This window comes from Salvelinus fontinalis, unplaced genomic scaffold, assembly GCF_029448725.1.
Source record: "Salvelinus fontinalis isolate EN_2023a unplaced genomic scaffold, ASM2944872v1 scaffold_0307, whole genome shotgun sequence".
NCBI lineage: Eukaryota > Metazoa > Chordata > Actinopteri > Salmoniformes > Salmonidae > Salvelinus > Salvelinus fontinalis.
The window spans coordinates 171,993-187,273 of NW_026600516.1; the positions used below are offsets into that span (position 1 = coordinate 171,993).

The 15,281-nt window shown below is 42.4% G+C and overlaps 1 protein-coding gene across 1 annotated transcript; it reads right to left on the reverse strand.

Moving 5' to 3' along the window:
* Window positions 1-5,945: 5,945 nt before the first annotated feature.
* On the reverse strand, window positions 5,946-14,878 carry LOC129845451 (uromodulin-like). Its single transcript, XM_055913392.1, has 10 exons — window positions 14,816-14,878; window positions 11,182-11,267; window positions 9,588-10,067; window positions 9,219-9,305; window positions 8,373-8,617; window positions 7,696-7,853; window positions 6,960-7,205; window positions 6,677-6,827; window positions 6,214-6,289; window positions 5,946-5,965 (listed from the first exon to the last, which is right to left on the reverse strand). The coding sequence occupies exons 2-10, from the start codon at window positions 11,243-11,245 to the stop codon at window positions 5,946-5,948; spliced, it is 1,527 nt and encodes a 508-aa protein (XP_055769367.1). The 5' UTR covers window positions 11,246-11,267; window positions 14,816-14,878.
* Window positions 14,879-15,281: the final 403 nt, after the last annotated feature.

Consider the following 15,281-nt stretch of genomic DNA (forward strand, 5'->3'; position numbering starts at 1 on the left):
GGAATATATATATATATATATATAAAGGAAGGAGATGAATATATATATATATAAAGGAAGGAGAGGAATATATATATAAAGGAAGGAGAGGAATATATATATATAAAGGAAGGAGAGGAATATATATATATATATAAAGGAAGGAGAGGAATATATATATATATAAAGGAAGGAGAGGAATATATATATATATATATATATATAAAGGAAGGAGAGGAATATATATATATATATATAAAGGAAGGAGAGGAATATATATATATATATAAAGGAAGGAGAGGAATATATATATATATATATAAAGGAAGGAGAGGAATATATATATATATATAAAGGAAGCCTACAGAATATTGCTTGCCGCTCCCCAGTGCTTTATTCTTGCACACAAAGCTTTCATCACCCATAACCTGCACTGGGGAGCAACAATATTCTGAGTGAAGCTCTCATTCCGTTACCTAAACGGGAATAAACCAATCAACCCTTTACCTGAGTTGTCTGCAGTAACATGCTTAAAGAACAGGAGCATCATCAGAACACCCGATGACGTCATTCTGTTCAGCTTCTCTTCAGATCCGACACACGACTGAAAAATAAAGAATCAAAAAATAATATATCTATTGTTTGGTACAATTATAGCCAAAGGGAGCACTTCCGACAGAAAAATGCTTCTTTAATCATAAAACGAACGTGTTTCGGCCTAATAGTCTTCATCAGGGTCAAAACATGATAAAGGCTAACGAGCGAAACAAACAAGTTTTAGTTTTATAATTGAAGAAGCGTTTACAAATTACTAATTATCCACTTCCAGAGTTCCTGAATTCCCCCTTCACTTCAGTTGTGGCAAAATCAAATAATACAATGTGAAGTATTTTCATGCAGAATGAATAAGCTATAGTTGAAACTATGGAAAAAGACATCGCTCACTTACCAATCAGCATATGATGGATTTGACCATTGAGCTAGAGAATATATCCACTAGTTTTTCAGGGGAGGAGGGGGTGGTGGGGCGCATCATGTGACTACAGTAAAGGGATATTGTTTTTAACGGAGTTACTAATTAATCGTTACTAGTGAACTATTAGAAATATAATCTATGCCAGTTAGCCTTGTGCCAATGTGCCCATGGTGATGACACTGAAACATTGAACAACTGAATAAAGTGTATTGTTTAAAGCAGTGTTTCCCAATACCAAAAGGGGGTGGGGAGGTGGATACATTTTGTCCTAGCACCGAACACATTTGATTCAGCTAATCAACTCACCATCAAACATTTGATTTGAATCAGGTATGTTAGCACATTGGAAAAATGTGTCCCCGTTTGGGTCCCCAGGACCAGGATTGGGAAACACTGCTTTAAAGGGACATTTCACTCATAAATGAAAGACTTTCAGACTTCAAAAGTAGACTAATGTCAAGATGAAACCCACAACATCGGTTGGGCAGATCTTGCCATATGCCTCAATCCAAAGGGTTTTCTTCAGTGCTTATCTTTTCCATTCACTTTGGGTTGAGGCATACAGCTGAATCTACATCTTGACATTAGTTAACTTTGGAAGTCTGAAAACTGAAAATGTCTGACAAACATTTTAGTTGAAAGTGTAATGCCTCTTTATTTACTGTATGGAGCTGAACTAATGAGCTCATCACTCAGAGATTGTGTTATGTTGGTCTGTCATTGATAATAAGTCATGATAATAGGTCATACTGGTCGGAGCCAGAAGGGCCCATTGGGCAGGAGCCTATCGGTCGTTATTATGTGGGCAAGTGGTAAAGTCAGAAGCCCCGCCTATTTTAATAATGTTTCTTCTTATAATCTGATTTTCAACCTAACCTTAACCACACTGCTTACTTTATGCCTAACCTTAACCACACTGCTTACTTTATGCCTAACCATAACCACACTGCTTACTTTATGCCTAACCTTAACCACACTGCTTACTTTGTGCCTAACCATAACCACACTGCTTACTTTATGCCTAACCTTAACCACACTGCTTACTTTGTGCCTAACCATAACCACACTGTTTACTTTATGCCTAACCTTAACCACACTGCTTACTTTATGCCTAACCTTAACCACACTGCTTACTTTATGCCTAACCATAACTTTAAATGAAGACCAAAAAGCCTAACCCTAACCCTAACCCTAACCCTAACCCTAACCCTAAACTTAACCCTAACCCTAACCCTAACCCTAACCTTAACCTTAACCACACTGCTTACTTTATGCCTAACCCTAACCCTAACCTTAACCACACTGCTTACTTTATGCCTAACCATAACTTTAAATGAAGACCAAAAAGCCCATTTTGATTTCCTCTTTCTGTAGCCCAGGTGTTTCCCAATCCTGGTCCTAGGGATCCAAAGAGAGACACGTTTTTGGTTTCGCCCCTGTACTAACACACCTGACTGAAATCGAATGCTTGATAATGATGATGATGATGTTGATTAGTGGAATGAAGTTGTGAGTGCTAGGGTAAACACAACAATGTATACCCCTTTTGGTCCCCAGGACCAGGATTGAGAAACAATGAGTGGTGTGAGGCAGCTTGATGTACCAGTACACCCACTGGACAGGACACTAGTCTATCTCCTGTCTCTGTAGGGTTAGGCACCTTGATGTACCAGTACACCCACTGGACAGGACACTAGTCTATCTCCTGTTTCTGTAGGGTTAGGCACCTTGATGTACCAGTACACCCCCTGGACAGGACACTAGTCTATCTCCTGTCTCTGTAGGGTGAGGCAGCTTGATGTACCAGTACGACCCCTGGACAGGACACTAGTCTATCTCCTGTCTCTGTGGGGTGAGGCACCTTGATGTACCAGTACACCCACTGGACAGGACACTAGTCTATCTCCTGTCTCTGTAGGGTGAGGCAGCTTGTACAAGAACACCCCCTGGACAGGACACTAGTCTGTCTCCTGTCTCTGTAGGGTGAGGCAGCTTGATGTACCAGTACACCCCCTGGAAAGATGCTGTCACTGATAACAAGTAACATTTTATTGGAGAACTCAATATCTTCCCATGATAATCTTCTGAGTTGTGCTCACAATCCATTTACGCACAAACACACACACTCTCTCTCTCTCTCTCTCTCTCTCTCTCTCTCTCTCTCCTCTCTCTCTCTCCACTCTCTCACACACACAGGCACGCAGGCTCTCTCTCGCCCTTTCTCTCACACGTTCACACACACACAGTGTCTATAAACGTGTGTAATTGTCATTAGTCAGTTACGCAAGCAACTCTTATCTTATGCTGTACAAACAATCCGCTGGTCCATTCTCAAAAACCTCATAAAATGTAGCCTACTGGTTAATCTTAGTGGTCAGATGAAATAAATTCACAACTGAGTTAGGAAATAGGACACACACAAACAAACACACACTCTGCCATAAGCACGCGCGCATGCACGCACACACACACCTGGATTCAGTCCAAGGCGTGTTATAGAGCAGCTATCTTTTCATGTATGTTGTCGTGTGTTGAATTGGATTGAATCCCAGCCCCAGCACAGGGGTCTGAAGGCAACACCCACATTGAGTTTACTGTAACAATGGAGAGAAATGGAAGGTCCTCAACCAACAGTAACAATGGAGAGAAGTGGAAGGTCCTCAACCAACAGTAACAATGGAGAGAGGAGGAAGGTCCTCAACCAACAGTAACATTGGAGAGAAGTGGAAGGTCCTCAACCAACAGTAACAATGGAGAGAGGTGGAAGGTCCTCAACCAACAGTAACAATGGAGAGAGGTGGAAGGTCCTCAACCAACAGTAACAATGGAGAGAGGTGGAAGGTCCTCAACCAACAGTAACAATGGAGAGAGGTGGAAGGTCCTCAACCAACAGTAACAATGGAGAGAGGTGGAAGGTCCTCAACCAACAGTAACAATGGAGAGAGGTGGAAGGTCCTCAACCAACAGTAACAATGGAGAGAGGTGGAAGGTCCTCAACCAACAGTAACAATGGAGAGAGGTGGAAGGTCCTCAACCAACAGTAACAATGGAGAGAGGTGGAAGGTCCTCAACCAACAGTTACAATGAAGAGAGGTGGAAGGTCCTCAACCAACAGTAACAATGGAGAGAAGTGGAAGGTCCTCAACCAACAGTAACAATGGAGAGAGGTGGAAGGTCCTCAACTAACAGTGACAATGAAGAGAAATGGAAGGTACTTAACCTGTTGAGGATGGGGGCGCTGTTGTGACTATTTATGCTAATCGTGTAATTTTTGAAACGGCTTCCCACAAAGTTCTTGATCGTACAATATGCATATTATTATTATTATTGGATAGAAAACAGTCTATAGTTTCTATAGGAGTTGAAATTTTGTCTCTAAGTGGAACAGAGCCCATTCTACAGCAATTTCCCTGACATGGAGTCAGATTTCAGAAATTTTGGCCACTGTTCTGGAGTCAGTTAAAAGGGCACTGTTATTGCTATGACTATACGGACACTGCTTACGTCTTCCCCTGGATGCCTTTACGTGATGACGATTTGAATGGGGTCGATTGCGCGTTCACAGGCACTATAAATTAAAAAAACCTGTAGCTAGCAAGTCTTTTCTTGCTGCGTAATGCGCGTGGAGGACATCGACCCGCACTTGTTCCAAGCATTAGTGGAGGGAGTAATATTACTCTGGTCATGTTTCTACTCGTTATGGGAGTTAAAAACATCATAAGGTAGTTAATTTAAAGCGTTTTATAGCAATTTATATCCGTTTAGTGCGATTTTGGGACATTTATTTTCCTCAACCAACAGTAACAATGGAGAGAGGTGGAAGGTCCTCAACCAACAGTAACAATGGAGAGAGGTGGAAGGTCCTCAACCAACAGTAACAATGGAGAGAAGTGGAAGGTCCTCAACCAACAGTAACAATGGAGAGAGGTGGAAGGTCCTCAACCAACAGTAACAATGGAGAGAAGTGGAAGGTCCTCAACCAACAGTAACAATGGAGCCATAAGAAAGGAGCATCATAAACTACAACTCAGACTGTCATGGTCATTCTGAAGTCTTTCATTGTGTTCTTCTACAGCGGAACTTAAACAGCACTATTTCAATACACCAATCAGTCTTCCTGCTTTGGTAAAACAACCCAGGAAGTGTTCAGTACATTAACTAAATACATATCATGAATGTCACTTGTCTTTAACAAGTTTAGCCAGTTTTCCCAAAATCCTCTATGGTCAATTAGTCCCCCGTTGTTCTGCCTTTTGTAAATATGTGTTTAACCTGCCTTACAATAAATATAGACATGTTTATTTCTATGTTTACAACCTGTTAAATAGACAATCATTAGACAATGAGCATCATCATACAGAGTTATTTATTGACATCATCAAATCACAGCTTACACACACCGTGTGGCTCAGTTGGTAGAGCATGGCGCTTGCAACGCCAGGGTTGTGGGTTCAATTCCCACGGGGGGCCAGTACAAAAAAAAAAAAAAAAAAGTATGAATGTATGTACTTGTAAGTCGCTCTGGATAAGAGCGTCTGCTAAATGACTTAAATGTAAATGTAAATGTAGAACTCAGGTTTGAGGAAATGATCAATCCTAAAACAATGCAAGTCTATGTGTATACAACATACACAGTACAATGAAATCACACTGTAGTGCATCAATTCATTACTTAGAATCTGAACATACACACACAGCAACTCAGGTTTGGTTGGAACTTGCAATGATTTGAGGAAATGATCAGTCCTACAACAATGCAAGTCTATGTGTATACAGCATACACAGTACAATGAAATCACACTGTAGTGCAGAAATTCATTACTAGAATCAAAGTATTTCTGTGCCCTTGAAAGTTACACTGGGCTGTAGGTTGGGATGGAGATCAGGGGAGTAGTGCAGGAGGGAACCCATCCTTCATATGCTGGGGGTCCCAAGGCTCACTCCAGACTCTGGCCCCCTGCCATCCGTCATATGCTGGGGGTCCCAAGGCTCACTCCAGGCTCTGGGCCCCTGGGGGCCAAAGAGAATCTGACTGTTAGAGAGGAAACACAAAAGAACGACAGTTCCTCTGACCAGTCCATCATTTTCCTGATAATTTCCCAAAGAATCTACATTGTTGAATCTGTGAAATAGCCACCGTTCTCTGGCACCCAGCAGGTGGTCGCTAAAACACAGCTTTGCGACAGCAGTCAGCTACTTATTGCCTAAAGCCTAGGTGGTATATTACCTTATGAACTAAACTTGAATGAAATACTCACAGCTGATTGGCCCGATGGCTATGGGCTTGAGGAGGACAGTATCAGACACAGAGCGAGACTTCCTTCCAGAGCACACCTGTAGAGAGAAAGAGACCAACCACTACGTCAGAGAGACCAACCACTACGTCAGAGAGACCAACCACTACGTCAGAGAGACCAAGCACTACGTCAGAGAGACCAACCACTACATCAGAGAGACCAAGCACTACGTCAGAGAGACCAACCACTACGTCAGAGAGACCAACCACTACGTCAGAGAGACCAAGCACTACGTCAGAGAGACCAACCACTACGTCAGAGAGACCAACCACTACGTCAGAGAGACCAAGCACTACGTCAGAGAGACCAACCACTACGTCAGAGAGACCAAGCACTACGTCAGAGAGACCTAGCACTGCATCATAGAGACTAAACACAAAAGTCAAAGAGTCAGAGAGAGACTGTGGAGGAGTTGAGGACTCACTGGAGTGCAGGAGGAGCTCCTCTGGTCACACAGGCTGAGGCTGCAGTGCAGGAAGAAGTAACGGTAGTCCACCTGCAACGCAGCAGAGAAGCGAGCCCTGAGGGACGAGCCGCTTTCCTCCACGGTCACCTGGGTACGATTTGTAGGACACCTGGGAGAAGAGCCAAGAAACAGCAAAGGGTTCAAGGCTACACAGACCGTACACAGCAACAAACATACCATACTTCACACACAAAACAAACACACATAGACATGCAAACAGCTGATGAATAGAGTCATGGACCTGTCCTGAATCATGTAGGTCCGCGGGAGATTATCAGGGTTGGGGGATTGGTTGGCATAGCAGTCCCTTAGAACAACAACAAAACGCTCCATCCCGGACTCCTCTACGGACACGCCCACGCGCAGAGTGGAACCAATCGGCAGGAGGACTTCACCAGCTGGGTAAGACTCTGTGTAGTTTGAGTTACGATACAGAAACATGGAGGCTCTGGCCTTGGCACCGACTCCAACAGCTCCACGACTATTCCTATCAAGAGGTGAACATGAAGCCAAATGACATCAGATATTAGACAGTTTGATAACTTCAGATATCAAAGTTATTACAAAAAAACGTGTGAACAAATCTTTTATTATTTAATCTTTATTTAACTGGGCAAGTCAGTTAAGAACAAATTCTTATTTACAATGACGGCCTACACCAGCCAAACACGGACGACGCTGGGCCAATTGTGCGCCGCCCTATGGGACTCCCAATCACAGCCGGTTGTGATACAGCCTGGATTTGAAACAGGGTGTCTGCAGTGACGCCTCTAGCCCTGCTTAGACCGCTGCTCCACCCGGGAGCCCCCCTTAAGACTTCCAAACACTTATTATATATGAACTCTTAATGTAGGTGTTTCATGTATAACAATATCTTCAATTGGAAAACCCGAGGACAGAATTATTCAAAACAGTTTAATTTCATAATGACTGTTCTGTCAGAATAAACTTAATAAACATTCTGTGTATTTTCTCACAGTAGGTAGGGTCTGATGGCCACATTCAGACTGCTCTCTGTCCCCAGAGGATAGACACAGGAGAGAGGAAAGCTCACGGGTCGGGAGAGAGAGTCATTCCTCCCATCTACTGGATAAACGAATAAGCTGTTGGAGTAGACAGCATGGGTGGTGTTAGTCTGAAATAGAAGAAAAGTGTTCACAGTTAAATTAATACTCAGGTCTTATACACAGACCTACGAACATTAAGGTCTTATACACAGACCTACTAACACTAAGGTCTTATACACAGACCTACTAACATTCAGGTCTTAAACACAGACCTACTAACGTTAAGGTCTTATACACAGACCTACTAACACTAAGGTCTTATACACAGACCTACTAACACTAAGGTCTTATACACAGACCTACTAACACTAAGGTCTTATACACAGACCTACTAACACTAAGGTCTTATACACAGACCTACTAACATTAAGGTCTTATACACAGACCTACTAACATTAAGGTCTTATACACAGACCTACTAACATTAAGGTCTTATACACAGACCTACTAACATTAAGGTCTTATACACAGACCTACTAACATGAAGGTCTTATACACAGACCTACTAACATTAAGGATCAGTTATAGTCTAAACTCTTCCAGTGTTGAACAACCTCCAGTCAGACATTGAGGTAACGTGTTCTCACCTCCAGAGTATTTCCACAGCGTCCCTCCCTGCGCTCCACCTGGTACCACACCGTGCCGTTACGATCCTCGTGGGCGGAGCACCTAGAGTCGGCCAGGTGAGCTGTGGAAGCGTTCAGACCAGCGGCCCTCAGGTTAGCCCTGTTTAGACCCACCTGTATCATGCTCTGCCCACACACCACCTCTGGGGCCATGATAGGAGGATTGGTGGTGGTAACAGTTATCCGAGGGGGTGTAGGTGTAGGGGCTGTTATAAAAGGTAGATAGAGAGGGGGAGTAGAGAAAGAATGAAAGAGAGGAAGAGAGAAAAACAAGAGAATACAAAATGGCTGTCAGCCAGGTGTCAAGAGCGAATAGTGCTGCAGGAACTCGTTCCTCTACTACACTGGTATTCTGTTGTGGAATAGTCTCCCACTGCCTATTAAACTGTCCCAGTCCCGGGGGGTTAAAGGATAGGTCAGAGTTCATCTTTGGACAAAGTTGAGTAGCTCTTAATGTGACTGCATTAATGCCTCTGCTACATCAGAAAAGTGAAGGCACAGGTCTGGCTCCCGAGGCCGTCTTAGCTGTTAGAGTTTTTGTTGATAATGATAATAGATCTATTCATGTCCATGAGGACAAAATGAACGGATCAGAACAGGTTGATTGTATTTTCATATTCCTGCATCTATTTGTTGTAGTTAATTATTGACTATATGCTGTGTTGTTTTCTCAGTGTTGTATGTATTCCATCAGAAGTTGGAAAACGTTGGAAATGGATTTGACTCCCGGTCTGTAACTCAGTGCATCTTTTCCCCAATAAGTCAATCAATCACTGAGGAGTACGATGTGTTTTTCTTAATACTCACCTTTCCTCTCACACCTCCAGGTGATCTTATCCTCACTCCTACAGGTGTCATCATCTCTACAGGTAGAACACACCTTGGTGTTGACGTCTGGAACAGCAGAGGGGAGGAGGGTTCATGGATTTGCTGTGACTAGGACACACTCAGGTTATACGACTGATGTACAATGTATTTGTCACTACGGTTGTGAAACCACAACTGAGTTACACAAAAATGTTTACGCAACCGTTGTGGAGTGTCTAAAGTCTCTCTTGACATACTGTCAATATATATACAGAGACTTGGTTCTGGGTTCAGAGACTGAATCGGACACCTTGGAACATTCTTAATGTCTTTAAGAAACAGTGACAAGGACATTATGATGGTACATACCTGCACAGTAGGCCAAGTTGCAGTTTATTGCAGGAACCAACTTGTAGACATAGTAGTTTCCATAGCAGGCTTTGACATGGATGGGAGGTTGTTTAAACAAGCAGCAGTTACCAGACCAGCTCCCACAGACGCCCCTCTGAACCACCCTGTCTGACAGCTGGGGATGGGGCTCCGTGAGCCACAGGGGGGCGTGGGTTCCACACATGTTAATCTCCACACACCTCTCTGGCATCTGAACGCTGGTGTGCCCCAGGAACAGGCGATACCAGCCCTGAAAGTTGATGCTCTGGTCGCAGTGTAAGCCCCCATTAACCTGGTTGTTGTTGTTGTTGGTGGTGGAACGCCAGTCGTCATTCAGTGCTGTGTAGTTCTGGCAGGGGTCTGCACAGCGAAGTGTTCCACCAACACTGATACAGTCCTGTCCCACTGGACACTGTGTGCCCCCACAGCTAAACTGGATAGATTTGGCAACAGTCACACCTGCGAAAACACCCCCCCCCCCCATGAAAACGTATGCTATCCCTGGACTCTGGTCAAAGGTAGTGCACTATACAATCATTAGGAAGCCCTGTGGGATGCAGCCCAATGTCTCTCTCTCCAGAGTTGAAACTCTGGCAATAAAGAGAATGAGGGTGATATCTACATCCTGAACTTGAGAATTAGGCTAAAATAATGAATAAGGTGTGTCACACCCTGATCTGATTCACATGTCCTTGTGATTGTCTCCACCCCCTCCAGGTGTCACTTATTATCCCTGGTGCATATATCCCTGTGTTTCCTGTCTCTCTGTGCCAGTGTATATATCCCTGTGTTTCCTGTCTCTCTGTACCAGTGTATATATCCCTGTGTTTCCTGTCTCTCTGTACCAGTGTATATATCCCTGTGTTTCCTGTCTCTCTGTGCCAGTGTATATATCCCTGTGTTTCCTGTCTCTCTGTACCAGTGTATATATCCCTGTGTTTCCTGTCTCTCCGTACCAGTGTATATATCCCTGTGTTTCCTGTCTCTCTGTACCAGTGTATATATCCCTGTGTTTCCTGTCTCTCTGTGCCAGTTCGTCTTGTATGTGTTTCCTGTCTCTCTGTGCCAGTTCGTCTTGTATGTGTTTCCTGTCCCTCTGTGCTAGTTCATCTTGTATGTGTTTCCTGTCTCTCTCTGCCAGTTCGTCTTGTATGTGTTTCCTGTCTCTCTGTACCAGTGTATATATCCCTGTGTTTCCTGTCTCTCTGTGCCAGTTCATCTTGTATGTGTTGTTCCCGTACTTCTTTTGCTATTCTCCTTTTTCTAGTCCTCCCGGTTTTGACCCTTGCCTGTTTTCTGGATTCCGTACCTGCCTGCCCTGACCTCGAGCCTGCCTGCCACTCTGTACCCCTTTTGGATTGTTCAATAAATATCAAAGATTAAAACCATCTGCCACCGGTGTCTGCATCTGTGTCTCGCCTTGTGTCCTCATACAGTGAGATAAAGGAATGAGAGTCCTGCACACGGAACGTTGCTGTTTTGGCTGCGGGAATAAAACACTGGGGAGCAACAATGTTCTGAGTGAAGCTCTCATTCTGTTACCTAAACGGGAATAAGTCAATCAACCTTTTACCTGAGTTGTCTGCAGTAACATGCTTAAAGAACAGGAGCATCATCAGAACACCCGATGACATCATTCTGTTCAGCTCAGACACACGACTGAAAGAAATGATACAAAGAAGAAGTGTAAAAATGTGAATTCACTGAGGAGCAAAGTGAGGGGGGCAGTGGAAACGCGTCTCAAACAGTATTGATGAATATACCAACAATGTGATAAACAGCAACACACTCAGAGCTTGTCAAAGGTTAAAACACAGTCAGGTCGAGTACGCAGCGTCATCACACTCCAAAGCCATTGTAATACAGTTGAAGTCGGAGGTTTACATACACCTTAGCCAAAGACACTTAAACTCAGTTTTTCACAATTCCTGACATTTAATCCTAGTAAAAATTGCCTGTCTTAGGTCAGTTAGGATCACCACTATTTTGAGAATGTGAAAAGTCAGAATAATAGCTGAGATAATTATTTATTTCAGCTTTAATTTCTTTCATCGCATTCCCAGTGGGTCAGAAGTTTACATACACTCAATTAGTACTTGGTAGTGTTGCCTTTAAATTGTTTAACTTGGGTCAAACGTTTCGGGTAGCCTTCCACAAGCTTTCCACAATAAGTTGGGTGAATTTTGGCCCATTCCTCCTGACAGAGCTGGTGTAACTGAGTCAGGTTTGTAGGCCTTCTTACTCGCACACGCTTTTTCAGTTCTGCCCACAAATTTTCGATAAGATTGAGGTCAGGACTTGTGATGGACACTCCAATACCTTGACTTTGTTGTCCTTAAGCCATTTTGCCACAACTTTGGAAGTATGCTTGGGGTCATTGTCCATTTGGAAGACCCATTTGCGACCAAGCTTTAACTTCCTGACTGATGTCTTGAGATGTTGCTTCAATATATCCACATAATTTCCTCCCTCATGATGCCATCTATTTTGTGAAGTGCATCATTCCCTCCTGCAGCAAAGCACCCCACAACATGATGCTGCCACCCCCGTGCTTCACAGTTGGGATGGCGTTCTTCGGCTTGCAAGCGTCCCCCTTTTTCCTCCAAACATAACGATGGTCATTATGGCCAAACAGTTTTATACAGGTAAACCTTCAAGTGACTCAAACAATGTCAATTAGACTATCAGAAGCTTCTAAAGCCATGACATCATTTTCTGGAATTTTCCAAGCTGTTTAAAGGCACAGTCAACTTAGTGTATGTAAACTTCTGACCCACTGGAATTGTGATACAGTGAATTATAAGTGAAATAATCTTTCTGTAAACAATTACTTGTGTCATGCACAAAGTAGATGTCCTAACTGACATGCCAAAACTATAGTTTGTTAACAATACATTTGTGGAGTGGTTGAAAAATGAGTTTTAAATGACTCCAACATAAGTGTAGTTAATCTTCCGACTTCAACTGTATGTTACGCAAACATAAACTACATTATAAACCGGGTGGTTCGAACCCTGAATTCTGATTGGCTGAAAGCCATGGTATATCAATCAATCAATCAAATGCATTTATAAAGCCATTTTTACATCAGCCGATGTCACAAATTGCTATACCACGTGTATGACATGTCTTTTTACTGCTCTAATTACGTTGGTAACCAGTTTATAAAAGCAGTAAGCCACCTCATGGGTTTGTGATATTTGGCCAATACACCAAGGCTAAAGGCTGTGTCCAGGCACTCCGAGTTGCGTCCTGCTTAACCTGTTGGGGATGGGGGCGCTGTTTAGACTATTTATGCTAATGTGGCTAATTTTTTAAACGGCTTCCCACAAAATCCTTGATCGTACAATATGCATATTATTATTATTATTGGATAGAAAACAGTCTATAGTTTCTATAGGAGTTGAAATTTTGTCTCTAAGTGGAACAGAGCCCATTCTACAGCAATTTCCCTGACATGGAGTCAGATTTGAGAAACGTTGGCCACTTTTCTGAAGTCATTTAAAAGGGCACTGTCGTTGCTATGACTATACGGACACTTCTTACGTCTTCCCCTGGATGCCTTTACGTGATGACGATTCCAACGGGCTCGATTGCTCGTTCACAGGCCCTACAAATGAAAAAAACCTTTAGCTAGCAAGTCTTTTCTTGCTGCGTAACGCGCGTGGAAGACACCGACCCTCTCCTGTTCCAAGCGTTAGTTTAGCCTGTTATATTTCTCCGGTCATCTTTTCACTCGTTATAGGAGTTACAAACATCACAAAGTAGTTAATTTAAAGCGTTTTATAGCAATTTATATCCGTTTAGTGCGATTTTGGGACATTTATTTTTGCAACGATGTGAAAAGTTGGGCACGCTTTTCAGTTCATCCCGAACGTAGTTGACATTTCCACATGGCAAGAGGACAGCTTTCCACCAAAAGACGATTTCTCCCAAGAAAGGATCCTTTGCCCAAGATACTGATGGAAGAACAGCTCAAGGTAGGACATTTTTATTATGATAAATCGTGTTTCTGTCGAAACATTTTAGTGGCTTAGGACGCCATGTTTTTTGACGTAGCTTCGCTTGGCGCAAACTGTATTGAAAAGTAAGGATAAATTAAAAAATGTAATAACGCAATTGTATTAAGAATTAAATTGTCTATCAATCCCTGTCCACCCTATATTTTTTAGTCACGTTTATGAGTATTTATGTATAAGAGTAGATCACTGTCTAAGTGGCGCAAGGACGTTTTCTTTACCAGCTTGTCTACATTTCACATTGTCTAACCATGATTTTGGTGGCTAAATATAAACATTTTCGATCAAACTGTATATGCATGTTGTAATGTGATGTTACAGGAGTGTCATCGGAAGAATTCTGAGAAGGTTAGTGAAAAAATTAATATCTTTTGGCGATGTTGACTTTTATCGCTCACTTTGGCTAGAATCAATGCTGGGCTGCTAATTGCTATGTGCTAAGCTAATATAACGATTTATTGTGTTTTCGCTGTAAGACACTTAGAAAATCTGAAATATTGTCTGTATTCACAGGATCTGTGTCTTTCGATTCGTGTATGCTGTGTATTTTTACGAAATGTTTGATGATTAGTAGTTAGGTAAACACGTTGCTCATTGTAATTATTCTAGTCCATTTGTGATGGTGGGTGCAATTGTAAACTATGCCATATACCTGAAATATGCACTTTTTTCTAACAAAACCTATCCCATACCATAAATATGTTATCAGACTGTCATCTAATGAGTTTTTTTGTTGGTTAGGGGCTATAAATATCTTAGTTTAGCCGAATTGGTGATGGCTACTGGTGTTGGTGGACAAATAAAAGATGGTGGATTATGCTAATGTGTTTTTAGGTAATAGATGTACATCTTTACATATTGTGTCTTCCCTGTAAAACATTTTAAAAATCGGAAATGTTGACTGGATTCATAAGATCTGTGTCTTTCATTAGCTGTATTGGACTTTAATGTGTGAAAGTTAAATATTTTAAAAAAATATTTTTTTTGAATTTCGCGGCACTGGTTTTTCAGTGGGGGGGGGGGGGGTGTGCCGCTAGCGCCACGCTGATCCTAGACAGGTTAACAACAGCCCTTGGATGTGGTATATTGGCCATATACCACACCTCCTCGTTATTGCTTAATTATATTATTGAAATCATATTTTGGTTAGGACAAAGTGAATTCTTCTAGTTGAGAGAGAGCACTTACCTCTGTGAACTGATTTCAGTGGCCTTCGATGTGACTGATTGGTTGTCAATTGTCTTCTTAGATATCTCTACAGATACAATACAGCATTAACCAAATACAGACACAGATATTCATGCTGTAGTACTGTAGTACTGTAGTACTGTAATACTGTAGTACTGTAGTACTGTAGTACAGTAGTACTGTAATACTGAGGAAATTATAAAACCTACCTTTTTGTGAAGATTTTGGTTACCACGGACACCTGTGGTGCAACATTGCAAGGGGAGAGAGGGGTTTGATTTAGCTAATAACTCACTATTTACAGTCAAATCTTCCCATATAACTGGCCCAGTCAATCAGGAGAGATTTCCTATCTGGGTGCCTTCAAAGCAGAAGTGATGAAATGCATGTCTAATGCAGGGCTGGTAGAAACGCTGTTCTCTGTTCTCTGGAGTTGACGGAGGAGTCTTTATATCTTTCCTGACGG